A 19,364-nucleotide genomic window follows, 5' to 3' on the forward strand; every position below is an offset into this window, starting at 1 on the left:
CACTCTTTCAGTGGAAATATAGTAGTACAATTTCTACTGCCTTAACAGTAAAAATGGGCCTTGGACCTGGATAGCTGTATTTCATACCTCTTTCATTTCCTTCATGAACGTGGATGCATTTGTTTCAATATCATCATCCATACCTATTCTGGTAAAAATCTGCTCTGCGATTCGAAAAGAACAATACTCTGCTGGGACATAAGAACCTACAAAGCAAATAAAATACAAGTTTCTCTTATTCTATGACATTTGCCTGAATATGTCTCTGGGGACAAAAAATTGCTTTTACGCTTGGTTTCTGTGCACAGCAGAGAATGCATCTTCCTTGACAGAGTTTTGCAAGATTATGTTCTACCATTAATTTATAAGAAAAAAGTTATTATCTAGATAGGATAACTAAAGAAGCTTATCAGTAAAACTTTTAAGAAATCATATGCCTGAAGCTGTTTGTCAGTCTAAAGGGATGCAGAAAAAAGAATAAACTCTAGGATTGTTTTACATTTCCGTGTCCGCTGATTTACTAGCCCCAAGAAATCCCTGTTTCCCAAAATCAAGATTATGTTGCCGTTATCAGACTTCAAAGCGTATTAGTTTTACCAAACAGAAAAGAACAAGAACCTTTTGCCAAAAACTTTTCAGTCTGCTTTATTCATATTAAACTCACGTTTTTGAGAGCAATTCCTCAAGAACTTGCAGTTACTGGGGACTGAACCCACAAATACATGATGGATAAATTTTATTCTCCACTGCTAAGTAGCTTCATTCTATAGATCTTTGACTTGTGCTACCAGACTTACTTCTAAGAAAAAAGTCATGAGGAATTCCTGAATATAGGAATGAGTCTCAGTTAGACTTGACAAACAGTTGGTTTACTTTTATAACTTTAGTAACAGAACCTTGCAGTACTTGTTACTACTTTTATTTGAAGTGGTTGATTATTTATCTATTAATTGTACTTGTCCCGAAACATGTTTCTCTACGTAGTTTAGGTACGTTCAAGGTCATCTGTTTCTTCTGGATGACTAACGCACATGTCTGACCAGCATACTTGAAGGACACTCACTGTCAATCTAGCATAGGGTGCTAGATTGGGTTATGGTGCTCCAAAGAACTAGAGCATGCAACTGTGCTTCTCTAGACTGGGGAGGTTTCAAGATACACAGAGTTTCCAACGTAAGTTTCCAACGGCAGATGAAAAACCCTACAGCTGCCTCTGTCAGCAACGCAAGAGCTGGTAGAAGCAAATGGACTACAAACTACCTGTTGATATTTTATTTAGATAAAACGTTATTCTGGAAGCTAAATCATTCAACTTTATAGGTATTTTTAACCACACCAAGAAAAAAAAAAAAAAGCTGAAGATGATTAATATTGTACACTCTTACTCACCAATTTGTGCCATAATTTGACAGAGAGCAATCTGTTTTAGGTATGTTGATTTTCCGCTCATATTTGGTCCTGTAATAATGACAAAATTGTTGCCCTCTGTCAGGTACGTGTTGTTAGACACAGGTTTTTCCATAGCTATCTTTTCAAGAATGGGATGCCATCCCTGCTTGATTGCTAAAGTATCGGTAAATTCTGGACGAACTAAATGAGAAAAAAGATGTAAAACACCAAGGAGTTAGCATGGAAACCTCTACATTATTAAACTAGTATGTTTTGAAATAAAGTTAATTCTTGCAGAGCAGAGCTCTTGGCAAGAATTACCAGCCACTTTCAGGTATAGATTCTGATTGCCATGCAAGCCTTTATGATTTACGACTACAAAAAGAAACCCATAACTAAAACTTTACTTCTAAATTAACATTCTGTGTTTTTGTTCCCTAGTAAATAGGGCTGGACTCCAGTAATAAAAATACAAAGAATGGAAGTATTTTTAATAATTTTTCTTTTATACTGCTAAAAGCATATAAAGTACAAGGGTCGTGGACTCCTGTTACTTCTACACATGTACCCTGTATCTACATGGTAAACAAGGAAGCAGCATTCCTTCTATTTTTGTTACATGTTACCATATTGATTATTTGGGAATATACCACACCTACAAAGATCCATTCAATGCTGGAACTATCTCTACGGATTTCCGTCAGAATATGGTTCTTTTCTGAATCAATTACACATGGCTCCACTTTATCTATCAGAATTAATGGAAGACAATGTGCTAATTTATATATTGCAGAACTCGGCTAGGGAAGAGGACGAACAATATGCAGATGAGCATTTAATCCTGGACTCCTTAATAGACTCTGCTTCCAAAAATGTTGGGAAGTATGTCTAAAATGTCTAAAAGTGTTCCAGAAACTGAAGCAGAGAAACAGTTAGACATGCATTTTGTTTTACAGTATATACTTAACACTGATCTGCTCATATTATCTTCCTGCCACTAGAACAGAAAAAAGCGTAAACTCAGAATGCCCATACACTTACTGTTTTTCAACAGAATATGCTTAAACTGTCTATTTTGAGAAGGGTGACTGGGAAGGCTTATGGCAGCTAACTGGCAGAATTTCAATGAATGGAAGCAGAAAGAACATCAGCGTAAAATTGGCAACGGCAGACGAGAGACACTCACCTAAAGAGTACTGAGATGCAGAAAAAGAAATGGAACCAGACAAAACAGCCTTGTCATTCTCCATTGGAAGGGCCTTTATCTGGCCCATAACAGAATCAAAGAAGAAACTTACCATAATCGGAAAGAGTGCAGGCATGGGCAAATGAAAGTAGCATATCCAGCATAGACACAATGTCGGACAGCTTGTATAAGCAATGAATGTGTTCATAGATCTCATTCAGTAGTTTACACACTATTCTGAAATAAGACACTGATTTAGCTGTTGCATGGCGCATCCTGTCACTTTATACAACTGACAGAAATAAAGGAACTATAATGTTCATACTGCATACATTGGGATAAAAAGTCACTCATAAAACACGATCATGTCTACCAGATGTGAGCAAATGTATAAATTCTTTGTAGTAAATTATGATCTTGTACCATCATCTCAGCTAACATTCTGCTGACCAGACACAAGACACATACCACTAATACCAACAGCTCATATGAAAGCTTCGCACAGAGAATGAACTAAAAATATAGCTACGGAATCAAGTATGTTTTATTAACATGTGAAATGTGACTCTGATTCCCTTAGACCTTCATGTCAATAAAACCCCTACATGGTTACTAGAAAGAATTTCCATTCAGCTGACAGGTAACATTACACTTACTAAGTTGTGAATCGGAGACGAAAGCGATGTGACATGCAGCAAGGACAAGATACAGAAATAGACAGTTCTATTCTAAATAAAAGGAACTGACTAAAAGTAACAATTCTGCATTACCGATGCAAAACTAATGCATTCATTGTGCCATTTTGTGTAGATAATTCACCCATAAAAATTTTACATGATGACCACTTCTATTAATAAATGCCAATATATCTGCAATCATGTTTAATACAATATGCACATTATGGGGGTTTTTTTTGTCTCAGGAGGTACACTTGAACAATGTTGCTTTAGACTATTTCTGAAAGTAGCCATAACTTAACAGAAAGGTAGCTTTAAAAAACCATGCAATTAGCTGTTAATTGGAGAAAATAAATGTACTTAGCAAATATTAACTAGTTTTAACAGGTCTTACAAGTAGGTCATGTGATATATTTCTCTCAGGGACTCCTGACATCTTTCATTCATTTTTATTAAATCTGCTGAAGTGAAGCTATATGTGTTTTTCATTTTTGTGATCTATAGGAAATTGAAACCAACAATCAGAGCTTGCCTTACTATCAGAAAGAAAAACAGTTTCTAAAAACCAGTTTGGGAACCATATGGGGAAACAGAAAAAACAGTGCCCAGTTTCATTTTTACTATGTAAGTTTTAATGAAACTTAAGACATTAAGTCTTAAGACATTAAGTCATTCCATTTAAGACATCAATTAGCAAGATATACAGCTTTATTCTTGCACAAAACGTAATTGCATGTACTTGCACATTTTTGATTATATAACTGAACATAGGGTAGTTATAAAAACATCCCAATTAAACCTTCATTTACTTCTAAATACCTTCACTGAAATTATTTTTTTTGTTGTTTACTGTATAATGTGTACTTTATTAATGTATTACATATCTTAAGTAAAGTATATAAATATATTATGCTAAAACATATCTTGTACAGATACCTTTGTAAATTCTGAAGGAAGCTGGCCATTAGGTAATGTTGAACAATCAGCATTCATCTGGATAAAAAATCCACGAGCAGAGCTGAAACTTGTTTTCATTGGCAGGCTGTACTTTTCTGCAAGTTGCGTTATCATACCTACGTACCACATACAAAGATTTAACCCAAATTACATACATGCATGTACATAAGCACAGATCCACACACTTGTGCCAGTACAAAGATGGAAACTGTTAATGGAAGGTTTCAGGAATAAAAAACTAGTCTCATCTGTATTTTTCACTATGTATGAACGTAGAATTAGAATAAGACAGGAACTTTGTAACATACGACAGGTGCTAAAGTTTCTGACACTCTTTTAGGTTTCCAATTATAGACTAAACTAAGATGGCCCTCTAGCTAGAGATCAACAATTTACACTAAAAACAAGGAAATCAGTTTCAGAAGAATTTTTTTTCTTCTATTTTGACATAATGATAAACAGGAAGGTTACTAAAACACAGTAACCCACATCATGCTAAAACTCCTTTTGTTTGTATTTTCCAACTCTTAATACCTTAGTTAAAAGGTAGTCTACAGATAGATAAGACTACTTAAAATATAAAGAACAGAGAGCTCAGATATTTTAAATGAAGAAGGTAAACGAAAGATTTACATGTTTTATGCAAAATGTTTTAGGTGGAGTAATTCTGTTCCTTCAACTTTTTTTGCACTTTAGGAGGACAAGGACTAACGGAGCTTTGAATATAGGAATCGCCATATAATTATTCAATTTCATTAAAATAAAACTGAGTTTTTATCCAGAAATGGAGAATCTCAGTTGCTTATCAACGACAATCATTTCATCCCAATACTAAATACTTTTTACATATGATAAGGTTGTAACATATATGATTACATGACTTCTAGACATCAAATGCAAGGTACTTTAAACTCCAAATAAATAAAAATTTTAGTTTAGAAATACCTGCTATGTCATCAACAATTTCTGTGTATGTTCTACGAGCTATGTCAAGGAATTCATTGATGTTAGGCTTAACAGCATAGCACTTCTGGGTCCTCATACTCAGACATCCTTTTGTGTATCTTGTATCATCATTAATTACAGTTGTAATCTTTTCAAGTATAATTCCAAATCTGCAATATCATTTGTATCACTACTTAGATACATAATACATTACAATTTTTACTTGCAACATCATCCCCAAATTACAAGTAACAGTATCACAAATAAGTGAAGCTACCTGCAAACTATCTACTGTTAAAACAAAACACTACATTTCATTTCTATTTTCACCTCAGAATGACGTGTGACTATACCAAAGTCTGACTAAAAATACTATTTACATCTTTGGGAGATAGAAATTATTTTTCAAATATACATTTTTTTCAAATACACAACACTTGATTTTTGCATTATTATGGAGACTCTAGGAAACCACTACTCTTGTCTTTTCAGAATTATTTCTAAGGGAGTTCAGTTCAGCAGCAACTCTGCTATCACGGCTAGCTCTCTTGCTTTTTTCCTGTATTCTTTAGCTGAAAATTAGATTTTCTGACAATTAAAATCAGCTTTTAGCCAAAAAAAATAAGCTATACCCATAACTATAAATGAGCAAAGATGCAACATCTTTAATCTTACAGGCACTTTTGAGATGAGAGTTTCTAACACAGTAGCTAAGTGTTAAGATAAATACCTTGTATCTTCAAGAGAATTGTAATAAGCCTTTAGCAGCTGTGTGCTACAGCTTCTTAAAGCAGCCTGTTGAAGATCAAAATACGGACATGACAGTTACTTCTTTTTGCAGCCTTTTTCAAGGACTGAAAGTTTTCAGATTCAGTGAGGCTAATCAGCAGTTGTGTAAATAGTCTGTGGAATCTGAGCAGGAGTTTCAGTTAAATGTTTGTTATATAATCAATTATTCAGGTAATGGTAGAAATCCTGCTCTTCACAGTATTAGACTCAAATGTGTATTTTTAATTGGTGTTAAGAATCAAGGGATTATGCGTTCTGTGACTGATATTCCTTTTTTACTTTATTGATCCCTTCCAACTTGAGATATTCTACGAAATTTAATAAACTGCGCTTCATAAAAATAAGGACAAAATGGTCTGCACTTTATTTAAAAAAAAAAAAAAAGAAAGAAAAAAGACAGCTTACTTTCAGAGGCTCCACAAGTTCTAAGGTATGCTTCAGGTAGATTAAATTAGTTATTTTTGATTCAGCAGTTTTAACCTGTTGAAAAATTTCCCGAATATTGGAGGTATTTGTATGACTGTTTTAAAAAGTACTTAAGAACTAGTAGAACTCATATTCTTCACACTAACAGGCTTATACATTTAATGAAAATTCCTGAAACACTTCATAAGCTCACTTTGACAACTTTGTGTCTGCACAAAAAATGTTTACCTAAATTTTACATTGCTGTGATAGTTTGTCCATCAGTAGTTAAGATTTTCCTATGTTTGAACTGATAATGACTGACTCTAAGAACACCCTGCCAGCCCAAGCTGTGAAAACTTCATCTTCTACGTACACTTAACTCTATACAAGTGCTACACAATTTGTAGACTATTTCAAAGCAAATACATTATGTGTTATAATGAAGCACACAACCTTTTCCATTGATGCTGTTAAACACAACATAACCCAGGTATGGTTGATTTCTCTTTGGTTAATGTATGTACATCCTTAAACATCTGCTCACATGATAATACAAAAAATCCAGTAAATACTTCAAATTTTTTCTCACAATAATGACTGTTCTTCAAAATCTTTCATTCACAGAAACCCTCAACCTTGTTTTGTACGCCCCATTAACGCTTACGATGAAGAATTTTGCTGCTGACATTAGGGCATAGCATATGCAGTACACGTGCACTGTGCAACAGGATTTTAAGGAAATAACATAGGTAAGCATAGATAAGCACATGAACATAGGAGCATGGCCCCATGTGAAATCTTTTCTCACTCATATATAGTATCTCCTTACTCTTGTGACTGAGGGCATCTCTTATCTTACAGTCATATAAAGTTTTTTTCTGTAAAAGATAGAACTGAAGAGTGCTAAATGTATGAATGGAGAAATGATAATCTCCAAATAAATATGGGGCCTAAGTCCCATGAAGGAATCAGAGATCAAAAGAACAGATGTGGTCATACATGAAAAGGTGGTAGTGGAATGGATCTTTGACTAGTTCTCAAAGGAATTTTAACTGAACTGGTGTTAAAAGTGAATCTTTGCACATGATACACTTAAGACCAAAGGCAGTAAATGATTTCACCATTGACATGATTTTTCAAGTACCACATCTCAGCAAGACTGTCAGTTGACAGCCTCCTTAGGATGAGAGAATGCTCATGCTGAACACACCACTCACACATTTAGTAACTGAAACTGTAGGCTTTTCAGATGTGCATCTCATCTGCTGACTGGTGGAAGGTTTACAAAGAAAATTTTTATGGAGTGCAGGAATGAAACATACTGAACTGCCTAATCCAGCATTTGATAAAAGCAACTGAGCTAGCACTTGAATAAGCATGTCTATTGCATGAATGCTCTGCTATATTGGAACCAGCCAACAGTGAAAACACTGCAGTAAAAAGGTTTGGTGTACATGGTCCTGTGCATACATAGAAGTGTTCTGTGTGACAGTTTTAGTCATACAGATGAACTCATGAATTCATGTTACACATTTCTACAAGGAAAGCTGGGAGCAATACACATTCTGGATTTTGATTATGTCATTAAAGACATTTACCTGCATTTATTACTGTCCTGTTTGAGTCTGTGCCTGATTTCTTTAACTAGCATTAGACAAATCCTTTATCTAAGTAGGTAAATCAGCATGTGAAAAGACACCGAGAGGTGAAAGAGTTGTCAGTATCTAAGATGCTGGTACACAAGCCTGAACATAAGGAATCATCAGTCTCAGAAGCAGTGGCAGAAATATCCAACTCAAGCACAGTAGGCCAATGTTAACTTAGAACAGCGTGGTTTCAATATTCTTACTGGAAACAGAGTGGAGGTTCAGTTACCTCAAACTCACTGTAGTTAACTATTGGGTCTGGTGTCAACCAAGATCCACTGGTGAACTACATGTATTTATTCAGTTTTGGTATTTGTATTACATGTGTTAACATACAGACTGATATATGAGGGAAGGTCGGATGAAAAAAGTAATCTTGCTTTGAGATGTTAACAGTCACTAGGACTGTAAGTCACTAAACACATTTTTCATTTATGCTCATGTGAAGAAAATTCCTCTCCTCTCTCTCATCTGAGCTGACTGTTGAATAAAATGTATACTTATGAAGAATAAAGGTGGGAAGTGATGAAAGAGTAAACATTTTTGGAAGTATATTTGCATAAATTAAGATGAATTATAGATATCACATTTATATATTGAATGTTATAGACAGATAATTGATTTTGTAAGGTGTATTTTGAAACATACTGTATCTTGCTTTGGAATTTGTACCAAAACTGAAAGTAGTTGTTCTGTGTCCAGGAATTTTGAGATAACTGTAAAACAAAAGTACAGGACACATCAGAAATTAAACTGAAATTGTAAGAAGATGTATTTTCTTTTAAAGCACAAAGTTACTTAGTTATACTAATGCTAATCTTTTCCTTACATTCTATTGTCACAAATTATTGACATATATGGTAAAAACTAGGTTAAAAATAGCTACTCTCTGCATTATTTTGTTGTAACTATACTTACTATACCTAAGCATGCAGGGACTATTGTATAGGTAGACATCTGTAAATTCAGAAATACTTTTTTTTCTTAGATTGAATCATTTCTCTTGTGATACAGATTAAGATTATATGATCCAGCTTCATGTGGACTAATTCTGGTATTGTATTTTACCTTTCTCTGGACCATATGTTGTTTTCCTGAAGCAACTGGAAAAAAATATTTATACGGAAGTACTACTTAAGCAAGGTGTTTGCTTTTTCATGTATACATTATATATGCTTGCCTACCTCAAACATAATGCATACCTAGCCATACGGGTAAAGAGACAAACTCCAATTCTTTGAAAAGGCTATTGGCTCACAGACTTCTATACACTTTATCAGAGAAATTCACTTTTCTAAACAAAATACTTGAGTAGTGTATCACTATGATAATACAGATAACTTCAAAAAATTAAGTGCCCACTACGCCACCTAACAAACCATTAAAAAATACTTTTCAAAACATACTGAGTCACACTACATACTTTCCTATATTAGAAAAAAATGTTTAAAAAGAAATTTAATATTAGGTGTTACAAAATAAACTACTACCTGCTTGAAGACCAAAAAAGAGCTCCTCATCCTGGAGTAATTCCTGAACACAGTCCAGTCTTGTGTTAATTGTTTCAGCATCAACTAGAGGTTCCAGGATATTGGATCTAAGTCTTCGACTTCCACCGGGAGTTTTAGTGTAATTTAGAACACCAAGAAGTGTGTGACCATTCCTTTGAAAATAAAATAGACGTGAAGAATACAGGCACCAAAAAAAGAGATGGCAAGTGTCACGTATCCTACAAATCTGAGGCATGCTTTGGAATGCTTAGTGTCTCCCTGTTTGCCATGTATATTATATGAACTACAGCACCTTAGGAAGCCAGATTCAATGTAATTTAATATAATATTAGCCCTCAATTATGTAAGTATAGAAATACATTTGTACTTAGCATTTTATTCATTTTTTGTAGTAGCATTCCATCGCTACTACAGTGGTAACATCTACGTTTTCCCTCTCAATTAAACTAAAATGAACAAAACTAAAATAAACTAAAAAATGAACAAATCAACCCTACACAAGGAGGCAAATTTTCAAATTATAATCAGAGAACAAATACTAAGCAGAACAATTTACTTGAAATACATTTCTGAAAATTATTTAAAATACTTAGAAGTCCAAAAGAGAAATAATCTTTGGTTTTATTTTTTTAAAGAACTTATTTCAGTCAATACAGGCACTAAATAACATGCTTATAATTTATAAATACTATTTTCATCTTCTTGGCTTTTACATGTAACATATCCCAGGGTTTCACACTTAAGGATGATTGCACCTGTGTAGAATAAGCCATCTATAATATTTACACCTACTACACAGCTAAACAGTTTTAGAAACCTGAAATCTTCTTTGCTATTGGCTGGAAGAAGACCCGTGAAATACTGGGGCCATATTAACATATTGATTTAAACCAGAACTCAAATAGGAAGAAACCTGATACAATTACACAAAACAAACACCACGAAGATAGGTAGGTAGGTAGGCAGGTACAGCGAGCAGAAACACCCTGAAATACCATGGCGTAAAAAAGCAAAGCAATAGCCAAAAGAATTTAAAAAAAGGGGAGGAAATCCAAACCCAGTTGTATTGAGGGTGCATATACCATACCATGCAACTCATGACAACGCTTAAGTGGAACTCTACATTTGGGAGGCTATCCACAGTGCCTGTCCTTAAGCAACTGAGGACTTACTTCCCTGCACAGTTAAATGAAGAGAGACCAAGTTCCTCCAGAATTAAGACTGGCACACAAATTTGACTTAGGTATTTCTAGTGCGTGCCTGTACTATTAACTTTTACCTGTTGATACCTAATACAAAGGTATCTACCCCAGCTTTGGAGGTAAGATCTATGTAATAAAAACAGCTATGTTTGGCTGATTCAAACTTGCCAATGGATCAGCAAAAATTCTTCATCAATAATGCTAAAAAAAAACCCCAGAGAAACTTAAAGCAGTTTACTGTTGCTCAGTTCCTCTTATAACCACCTTCCTCTCAAAACCATCTGTGAAATTATGAACAGAAAAATATTTTTTCAGAAAAATATTGCTCCAAAAGTACCTTTCAATGCAAGGCATTCTGTGGTTCTACTGCATCTCTCCAAGGGGGAAAGCTCTTATAAACAGTACTTGGAAGAATGAGGAATCTCCAGGCTCCCCTTTTTATATCGGGGTGGTTAAGTGGACATCTAAACAGAGGTGGATCTCAGAAACTGACAGGCAGCAAAATGCAAGTTCCAAATATTTCTCTTGCTAACCAGAAGTGTAACAGTCTGGAGAAGGTAAGCCTTGAAGTTTCTTCTGCCTAGAAGGCAACTAACTCCCAATGAAGGAAGCACTCCAAGAATTGACCTCCATATGGAAAACTACCATGCAATCAAGTACCATATTGCACATTACCATCAGTATAGAAATTACTCTCTTTGTCACCATTAGATCTAAAAAAACGAAACAACCTTTCAAGGCTGAAGCATGTATCTTGCGTAAAATGAGTAAAATGCAGGTATTTCAATCCAACATAAGGAACTTCTTGCAGAAATACTGCCTCTTCATTTACTAGCCTGTGAAATTCTGCATAAATAAAATTTTTAAGTCTGATTAAAGCATACACAGCAATGTAAAGATGATTATGCATCATCTCTTTCTACAATTCACTTTAGGATTTCCTGTGCTAGAAATATTGTGCTGAACTGTAACGTATTTCTCTGTCAAAATATTTTTTTTAGAAGCTCTGAATGGTATGCAAGTTCTCTCATATAGAAATAAATATAATGGTCTGCTCTTTGACACAAATGTCAAGGAAACTTAGTGAAATCCATCTTTATAAAAACGTAACTTGAAAAAACTATTCTTACCGAGAATCTCTGTTATTAATTACCAGTTCAAGATTTTGTGCTGATGACGAATCTATCATAGCTGTTTTCTCGCTCCCCTGGAAACGCACCTTGAGCGATTTAGGAGCATAAACGGCGTTTTGAATAAATTCAACATATTTTAGCAAAGCAGCAGCAGCTGCAAGACAGTAATACCTTGGAAAGAAACAATCTTTAATGAATGTTGAATACTGCTATTAAAACGCCACAAAAGCAGTGCACTACAGAAATAACATTCACACTACTGCAGCTTGGCAACTACTGCAATTGATAGCACTGAAAAAGCAGTATATTTTAAATATGCACAAACCCATGTCTAGTGAACATATATTCGTGCAAATCAAATATTCATAAATGTTTGAGCCTCTGTACACTTGACAGCCTACACTATATAGCTGGTACTGTGAACATACATATTTCAACACATACACGTGACTTGAAGACCCTGGTCACCAAGTATCAACACTTAAAATTGTTGATACATGGAAAATGCTTGCTGAGGCCAGAAAGAAAGGCAATCATAGCTCTTAAAAGGTATCTTTAAGGAAAGAATGAAAAAGACAAAGTGGAAAGCTGTGAAAACTCAAAAGAACACCCGACTATGTAACAGGCTTTCTATTTACATTTCTAGATATATCAGAAACACTGGAGGGCAAAATAAAAAGACAGCTCTGTGATGATTTTCTAACTTTTGCAACACGACACAGACATATGTAATGAGTACATAAAACGATTTTGTTAAAAACTTATCTGGACACAGTATGCTTTTCCTTATTTAAACGTACTTCGATTGGACCTCCATGAAAATGGTGCTAAATTCAGATGCACACAATTGTTCTATGTACTCCAAACCCTTTGTTTCATTGAAGTATTTTCTCTGGACAGTTGTAAAAGTCACATTCTATGAAGACAGGGATGAAAACAAATAGTTTTAAAAGTTGCATCAGAGAGACTTCTGTATTTTTCTAGTAATACCTGTTTCCAAGAAATCTATCAACTGATTCTGCAATCTGTCTTCATAGAAGTATTCATTCTACCTTACTAGCACAAGCAGGTCAATGTAACTGAAGGTGTGTGATGCACAAGTAATTTATGTGAGAAAAAGAGGAGAGAGGTCAGGAAGTAGAAGAGCACTCATGAAGAAGCCATCAGCTCTGTAGGCATGAAGCAGTTCAGGTAGTAATTAATAGTTTTTTAAAGGTTCTGAGGCTTTAATACTCATAAATTACTTATACTAGTTCATCTCATCCTCTTTTATCCTGACAGTGTTCTTTTTCCTATTCTATGATACATCAGCGCCATTGATTTATCAGGCTGAGAGAACAAGGGAGAAGCAAAGAGAATACTTCATTTTTTTAAAATTTCTGTATCTTTCCTAGGTTCGGTATTACTCAAATTACTCAATGCCACAAATTCAAGACTTTCAGCTTTAATCAGCAATATATTTATCTCTGTAACTGTCAGTATTAGAAGTAGCAGCATGGGAGCTGCATTTAGTTTATTCGTTACCATTGTAAAATTAGACCTGAGAATCACAGAAAACAAAATCTGTCCACACTGAGGATTTTAAAAGTTGTGTAAAACTCTCAAATCAACCATCCTATAAAAGTGATCAACAAGAACTCTAAAACATCGAAAGAAATTTTAGATCTTACCTTGAAATGCTCCGTTATCAGACTGAACAATTTTGTTGTGTTCCCTGCATCACAAGCAGTGTTTGACATTATTATTTCTAGCGGTGTTAAAATCTTGAGTTTAGTAATAACCTGAACAAAAAGTTCAAAATAATTCAATTAAAAAATGATATGATCTAAAATATTTTAGACAATAATGAACAGCAATCATGAAATACAGAACCCTTGTATTTTAAAATCAGTTCAAGTTCCAAATTTTCTACACTAATGAGTCAAATTCATATGTATCTAAATATACACAAAACTAAATTAAAAACAAACAAACAAATAAACAAAATATAGAGCTTATCCCCCGTTATTTGAACACAGAATCATGCTTGCTGTTGAAGCAAGAGAGAAATATCCAAAACTATAGTCAATGGCTATGATGGGGTAGAAGGACTTATTTCAACAGATGGCAGCTTTCTGGGCTTGCAGCTGAAAGGTTAAGGGTGCTCTGGATGATGAAGAAATGCAACATCAGAATACTACTAATCTTTCGATTGAGACTAGTTTTTGATTTTGCTTTAACCTCCTCTAGTAACATTCATCTCGGTATTAACATGGCTAAAAATGTGTGTATTTTACCAGCTTTATGTTATGCACACCCTCTGTAGAGATTTAAAGTAGACTATATGCTCTTCTACTTGTTGACTGTATAAGAAAGGACAAACAACATTATGCATTTATGTTCATTTATACCAGCATTCACAAATTCTCAAGGGAGGAACATAAAGAAACAGACTATATTTTAACTGCTTAGAAGTTAGGATGCGCAAGAAGGGACAGATGATGTCACAATGAAAAGGTAAACAAGCATAAAAAATAAACAAAATAAATCTAAGGGCATTTGGGGTGAGAGGGCTGTCACTGCCCTTCATATCTACTAATCGTTAGAAAGTTTTTTTCCAGTGGCATCACAGTTCAGCAAATCCTGAAGAACTTAAAGAATACAATAAACTTTCCTGAATTTATCTGCAGAACATTCAAAAACAAAAGTATGCACAAGAAGGAGAAAATACAGCAGAGGCTGGATACCAATCACTAGGCAAAGCATGGATTCTGAGAGTGTAAGAAAACAGCTGATCAGCAGATAGACAATATTGTTGAAAGGAGTAACATGATTGTGTCTTTACAAACAGATTGTGTGAATCTGCTTGCAGATAGGGCCAAAGACTTGTAGATAAGGAAGTAACGGGACAAACCATCAATTTAAAAACTGGTACTAATTGATACGGACTGCTGCTTAGCCAAGGTCATGCTCAACTCCTGAACTTCGAGAAGAACAAAGACTCAATAGGGTCATGAATATTTTAACTCCCCCACCCAGGGTGAACTCACAGCTCATTTTAACGGTCATGTATCATACGTTATACAGGGGGGAGCATATTAACGGGGACATGTAGTAGGCAGATCGGGAAGTCTGTATCTCCCAAGTACCTCAGCCAATACGGAATGGGCAAAGGTGATGCAGCCAAGAAGATTAGGATAAAAAGGAGGCTGCAGTCCTCCAACAATTTGAGAGACCCCATAGGGAAATGCACCATGGCCTCTCCCTTTGTTCATGAATAAAAGGTACAGGACACCTCTGTCTCCTCTGTGGACATAAACCTCTGGCGACATGAATTTTTTCACACATTGTTAAAGGTGTGAGAGATTAAGGCTAGAAATTAGGCTGTTAGGGCGTTTCCCGCATTAGGGGAAAAGTAGTTGTACACTAGCATCTCTCTTCTTTTGACTGAATGGTGAGTGCAGTATCAGGTATGAGCACAGAATGGAGAACTCTGTAATCTAAATAGAAAACTAGGAACATATGTGTACAAATAAAAACGCCAGCTTTTATAACAGTAAGGCAGGAAAACAACGTATAATCTGGCCATGGCCTGAGAGGCAGTTACAAAGGATGTTCAATATGTAGCTATGTGTTAAGACCAGAACAGGCTTTAAAAGCACTAATGCTTAAAAATAAAACAAAACAAAGAAACCCCAAACATTATACAACATCTGTTTTAGTAAACAGATTTGATGGTTGTTTACATCCTGAGTCAGAGCGAGTTACTGTCCTAATAAAGCTTTTGTTTCTTTGAATATTGTAAAGATGCTACAAGCCACATTATTTTCTAGCATGCATAACTACAATAAAACCATGAAAGATGTTTCACTAATGGTGCTGCTGCATAAACCAGAGATTACTCACCAAATTAATGCAGAACATGCAGTGCTGGCCATAAGTTGAGTGAATTTCATTTCTAACTGAGAAGGAATATTTAAGTAACCAAAGCTAGACCTATAATTACCACACACACACACATTTATGCAGTTCTGTTCTCAGAGTTGTTTTGCCTGATGAAGAACACTTGCAAGTTCTACTACCATATATTGCCCAATGCTCTTCCAAACAAGGCATCTCAGTCCCACATACGGTGTATTTTGCAGAGAGCCCGTTTTTCTTTCGAAAAACATTCTTTCTTCTTTAATATCTGAGGCACAGTAAGGAAAACAGCAGTCTTTTCAACACTGCACATTTTCTAGAACTCGTTACTTCCACTTTTGAAAAATCTCTTCCACAAACTAGAAATTTAACTTCCCATTAGTCGTAAGTTTTTTTCAAGACTGTAAGTCACAACAATTAGCACATAAAATACCTTGGCATAAGTTGTGTTGTCTGCAAATTGTGATAATATCACCTCAGGATTTTTTAAGTCTATACTGGCCATCCCTACTTCACCTCTGGCAAGGCCTCTTCCTTCTACTACAGCTACAATAACCGATGCAACAGTATGAGCAGAAACTGCAGATGAGGATGTAACTGCAAAACAGATGTATATATTCAGTTACATTCAATACAGATGAATGAAAGATTGATCGAGGAGCACCACAAATGACAGAGCAAGGATAAACATGATGCATGAAAGAATCATTATCAGTTAAGTTGTTAAGAACACTAAAGACTGAACTGATAATGATTAGTCAGACCGTGAAAGAACTACCTTTAAATGCCATTACTTTTGTGTTACTAGAGCACTTATGAGCACATATAGAGCACATATAACATGGCACAAGGCATCACAAGGCACCCTGTAACACCATTTTACTCATACGAAGCACTGCAAAATGTACTCCCATCAGCTACTGTGTAAGTGTTCTGAAAAACTAGCGTTCTACACCTCTGAACACGCCAACATAAAATACATAAAACTTGCATCAAGAAACTTGAGGATTATGTTACATGTGATGTCCAATGCATTGCAAGCCTAAAAATAAACCCTGATTAGAGATGTGCATGAATTTGGGCTCTTTAGTGACCACACTACATGTCCACACGTCCACAAATATAATTCAATTTTGGACAATTTGAAAAAAGTCTGAATTCTAACTACACTGATAATTCATACATGAATGCAAAGTAAGTGGCAAGAGGATGCAATACCAAAACATCTTCTCAGTATGTAAAGTAGTATTTTCTTGTTGGTGTATTGTTCCTTGGCAGCATCCTCTGTAGTACAAAACACATTGTATTTTGAGTTTATTTTAGTATCTTAACATATCACATTAAAAATTAAACTATGTTTAACAAAATAACATCAGAAATGTAAGTTGGAGTATTTCCTCTAAGAGCTGTTAATCTTACCCGAATATCCCATAAGAGGGGTATGGCTCCTGCAAACAGATCTACCAGAAGAGAGAGGTGTTTTTCCTACACGTGTGCTATTCAGGCCTCGCACAGAAGAAGAACTCGTGAGATTCAAGGTGTTAGCATTTTCTACACAAGAACTTTTGTCCCCAAAATATGATTCTGAGGGGAGAGAGAAATAAGTAAATTATGAAAACAGCCACAACAAATTTTTATGCAGAAACCAATATACAAAAAACAGCTTACAAAACTTCATTTATTATTAGTAGAAATAGAGATATCCAAACAAAACGTCATTCTATGAAAGCTCTCCAGAGTATAAAATTAAATAAAAATCAGACTGCTTTGAAAACAAGCTTGCATTATTATGATTATTTTCTACAATGAGATTACCTGCAGTGCCAATAAAAAAATTTACACTGTTGAACTGAAATAATACAACAGAAGTCACTTTACTACATATCATTTAATATTGTAAAATATTCTAGATTTATGAAAGAATGCTAAAAATCAACTTCATCTCACAGCTGCCCATCATTTGAAAAATCATTACCTCAAACTGCACATACGTTTATGAAAACCGTTTTTTTAAAGCTGAGCATTCTTTTTAAAAAACAGGACAATAAACGAAAACAGAGAACCACTTGGGAACAATAACCCTTTGAATTTATGGGGATCAACTCTCAGAAATCATACAGTAATCTGGGATGTATTTGTTAACAGCAGTTTCTTTTACACATGTATTTAAGATCTACCTACTTTTTTAAGTCCTGCAAAATATCTTTGTCTCAGAACACTTTTAAATTCCAATAAATTATTTACGTAATTTACTTGTTTTCAATTCTCTTGAGATGACTGAAGACATCCTTAATCTAGTTTAGATAACTGCTTTTTAAGATTAAGAAAATGAATGAAAATATAAACAGCAGAACCATTAAAAACTTTAAAAACTCCAGGTATTACAAAACATGCAAGCACAAATGTTTCTGTTTCTTATATTACATTAAAAACTGACGCACAAGACAAAATACTTCAGTACTGTTTTTAGATGATCAATTAACTGCATAACTCTTTATCAAGGTTGGCTGGTACAAAAAATATTTACAGTACTGGGGTTCTGGGGTTTGGGTTTTTTGGAGGATGAAGCGGGATTTTCTTTGTGTTTGTTTGTTTGGTTTTTTTTTTTTTAATCTTAAAACTGTGACAAGTGATAAAAGTATTAGTTCAGACTGTTTGGTTGGGAACTTTTTAAAGAGTGCATACATCAGCATTGCAATGCATATTGACAATTTTTTAAAAATAGCATTCACTTAGATTTTGGCATAAGTTCACTCAGAATTTTGGCAGAAGAGACTTCTCTTAGAAGGTACCAAATCTGGAATAACAGGGGGAAAACAGTAATTTTAAAGACCGGATGAACCAAACCATATACAGGTACTTCTTAAACCCAACATTTAAGTCATGCCCTATTCGAATTAGCATTCTGTTTTGGGGTTTTTTAGGATTCCTCAGTACTCGTACATATATTACCCAAACCCATTTACCTAATTTCAAATTTATGTATAATGGAGATATATGTACTTCAGAATTCATTGCAGCAAGCGTTAAAATACTTGCCAACTCTTTTCAGTTTCTTTTCGTTTAAAAACACCAGAATTTTAACTTTTTTTGCTGCCTGCCAAGATACGTAGTTTGATAGTAGGTTTATGTAAAGGATGGCAAATAGCAGTATTGCATTGTAGGACCACAACATTCTTACCACACATCGAGGACGACAGGCACGTAAAACTGTTTCAAAAGCTAGGGAAAAAAATAAAAACAAAACCAAAAAACAACAGCAACTAAACTCCCAAAAAAACCAACAAATCAAGCACAACCCCCAAACTCATAACCAATTGAGTATGTTTCAGTTCTCTGCTGTAAAGCAAACACCGTGCAGCAATTCAAACACGTTTATTGATCCCACCAGAGAACTCAGCTACTACTATCTACAGAAAATAAGAGAGATTTATTTAAAGAAGTGCAAGGAAAGACTCCCATTGTTCTGGCAGGCTAAATGAAAAAAGGTCTCTATGACTGCGAGTTGCTGCTGCCCCATCTCAGTAAGCACCGCTTTTAACAGCTTTTTCGGAACCCGACCCGAGCAAAGAGACCAGGAGGATAAAGAAAGAGATAAGGCAGAGAGCGTACCTCCCCTTT

At 34.9% G+C, this 19,364-nt stretch overlaps 1 protein-coding gene across 7 annotated transcripts in view; it reads right to left on the bottom strand.

The window, feature by feature from the left end:
- MSH4 (mutS homolog 4) overlaps positions 1-19,358 on the bottom strand; it is a 24,948-nt gene extending 5,590 nt beyond the window's left edge. For 3 of the 7 annotated variants that reach the window (XM_017733818.1, XM_017733816.1, XM_017733819.1), the window contains exons 1-16: positions 18,925-19,358; positions 17,163-17,327; positions 16,177-16,340; positions 13,514-13,624; positions 12,644-12,759; positions 11,841-12,014; positions 9,488-9,660; positions 8,646-8,713; positions 6,349-6,423; positions 5,885-5,949; positions 5,155-5,324; positions 4,189-4,325; positions 3,647-3,750; positions 2,688-2,812; positions 1,390-1,590; positions 88-206 (exon numbers count right to left, since the gene is read on the bottom strand). In XM_017733818.1, the coding sequence (XP_017589307.1) occupies positions 88-206; positions 1,390-1,590; positions 2,688-2,812; positions 3,647-3,750; positions 4,189-4,325; positions 5,155-5,324; positions 5,885-5,949; positions 6,349-6,423; positions 8,646-8,713; positions 9,488-9,660; positions 11,841-12,014; positions 12,644-12,759; positions 13,514-13,624; positions 16,177-16,340; positions 17,163-17,327; positions 18,925-18,931 (1,974 nt within the window). In that variant the 5' untranslated portion in view covers positions 18,932-19,358. Of the gene's footprint in view, positions 1-87; positions 207-1,389; positions 1,591-2,687; positions 2,813-3,646; positions 3,751-4,188; positions 4,326-5,154; positions 5,325-5,884; positions 5,950-6,348; positions 6,424-8,645; positions 8,714-9,487; positions 9,661-11,840; positions 12,015-12,643; positions 12,760-13,513; positions 13,625-16,176; positions 16,341-17,162 lie in introns of all 7 variants that reach the window. The other 4 variants (XM_017733820.1, XM_017733817.1, XM_017733821.1 and 1 more) reach the window with 4 other exon arrangements.
- Between the last annotated feature and the right edge of the window lie 6 nt (positions 19,359-19,364).

The sequence above is a fragment of the Corvus brachyrhynchos genome, unplaced genomic scaffold (genome assembly GCF_000691975.1).
Source record: "Corvus brachyrhynchos isolate BGI_N302 unplaced genomic scaffold, ASM69197v1 scaffold514, whole genome shotgun sequence".
NCBI classification, from domain to species: Eukaryota; Metazoa; Chordata; class Aves; order Passeriformes; family Corvidae; genus Corvus; species Corvus brachyrhynchos.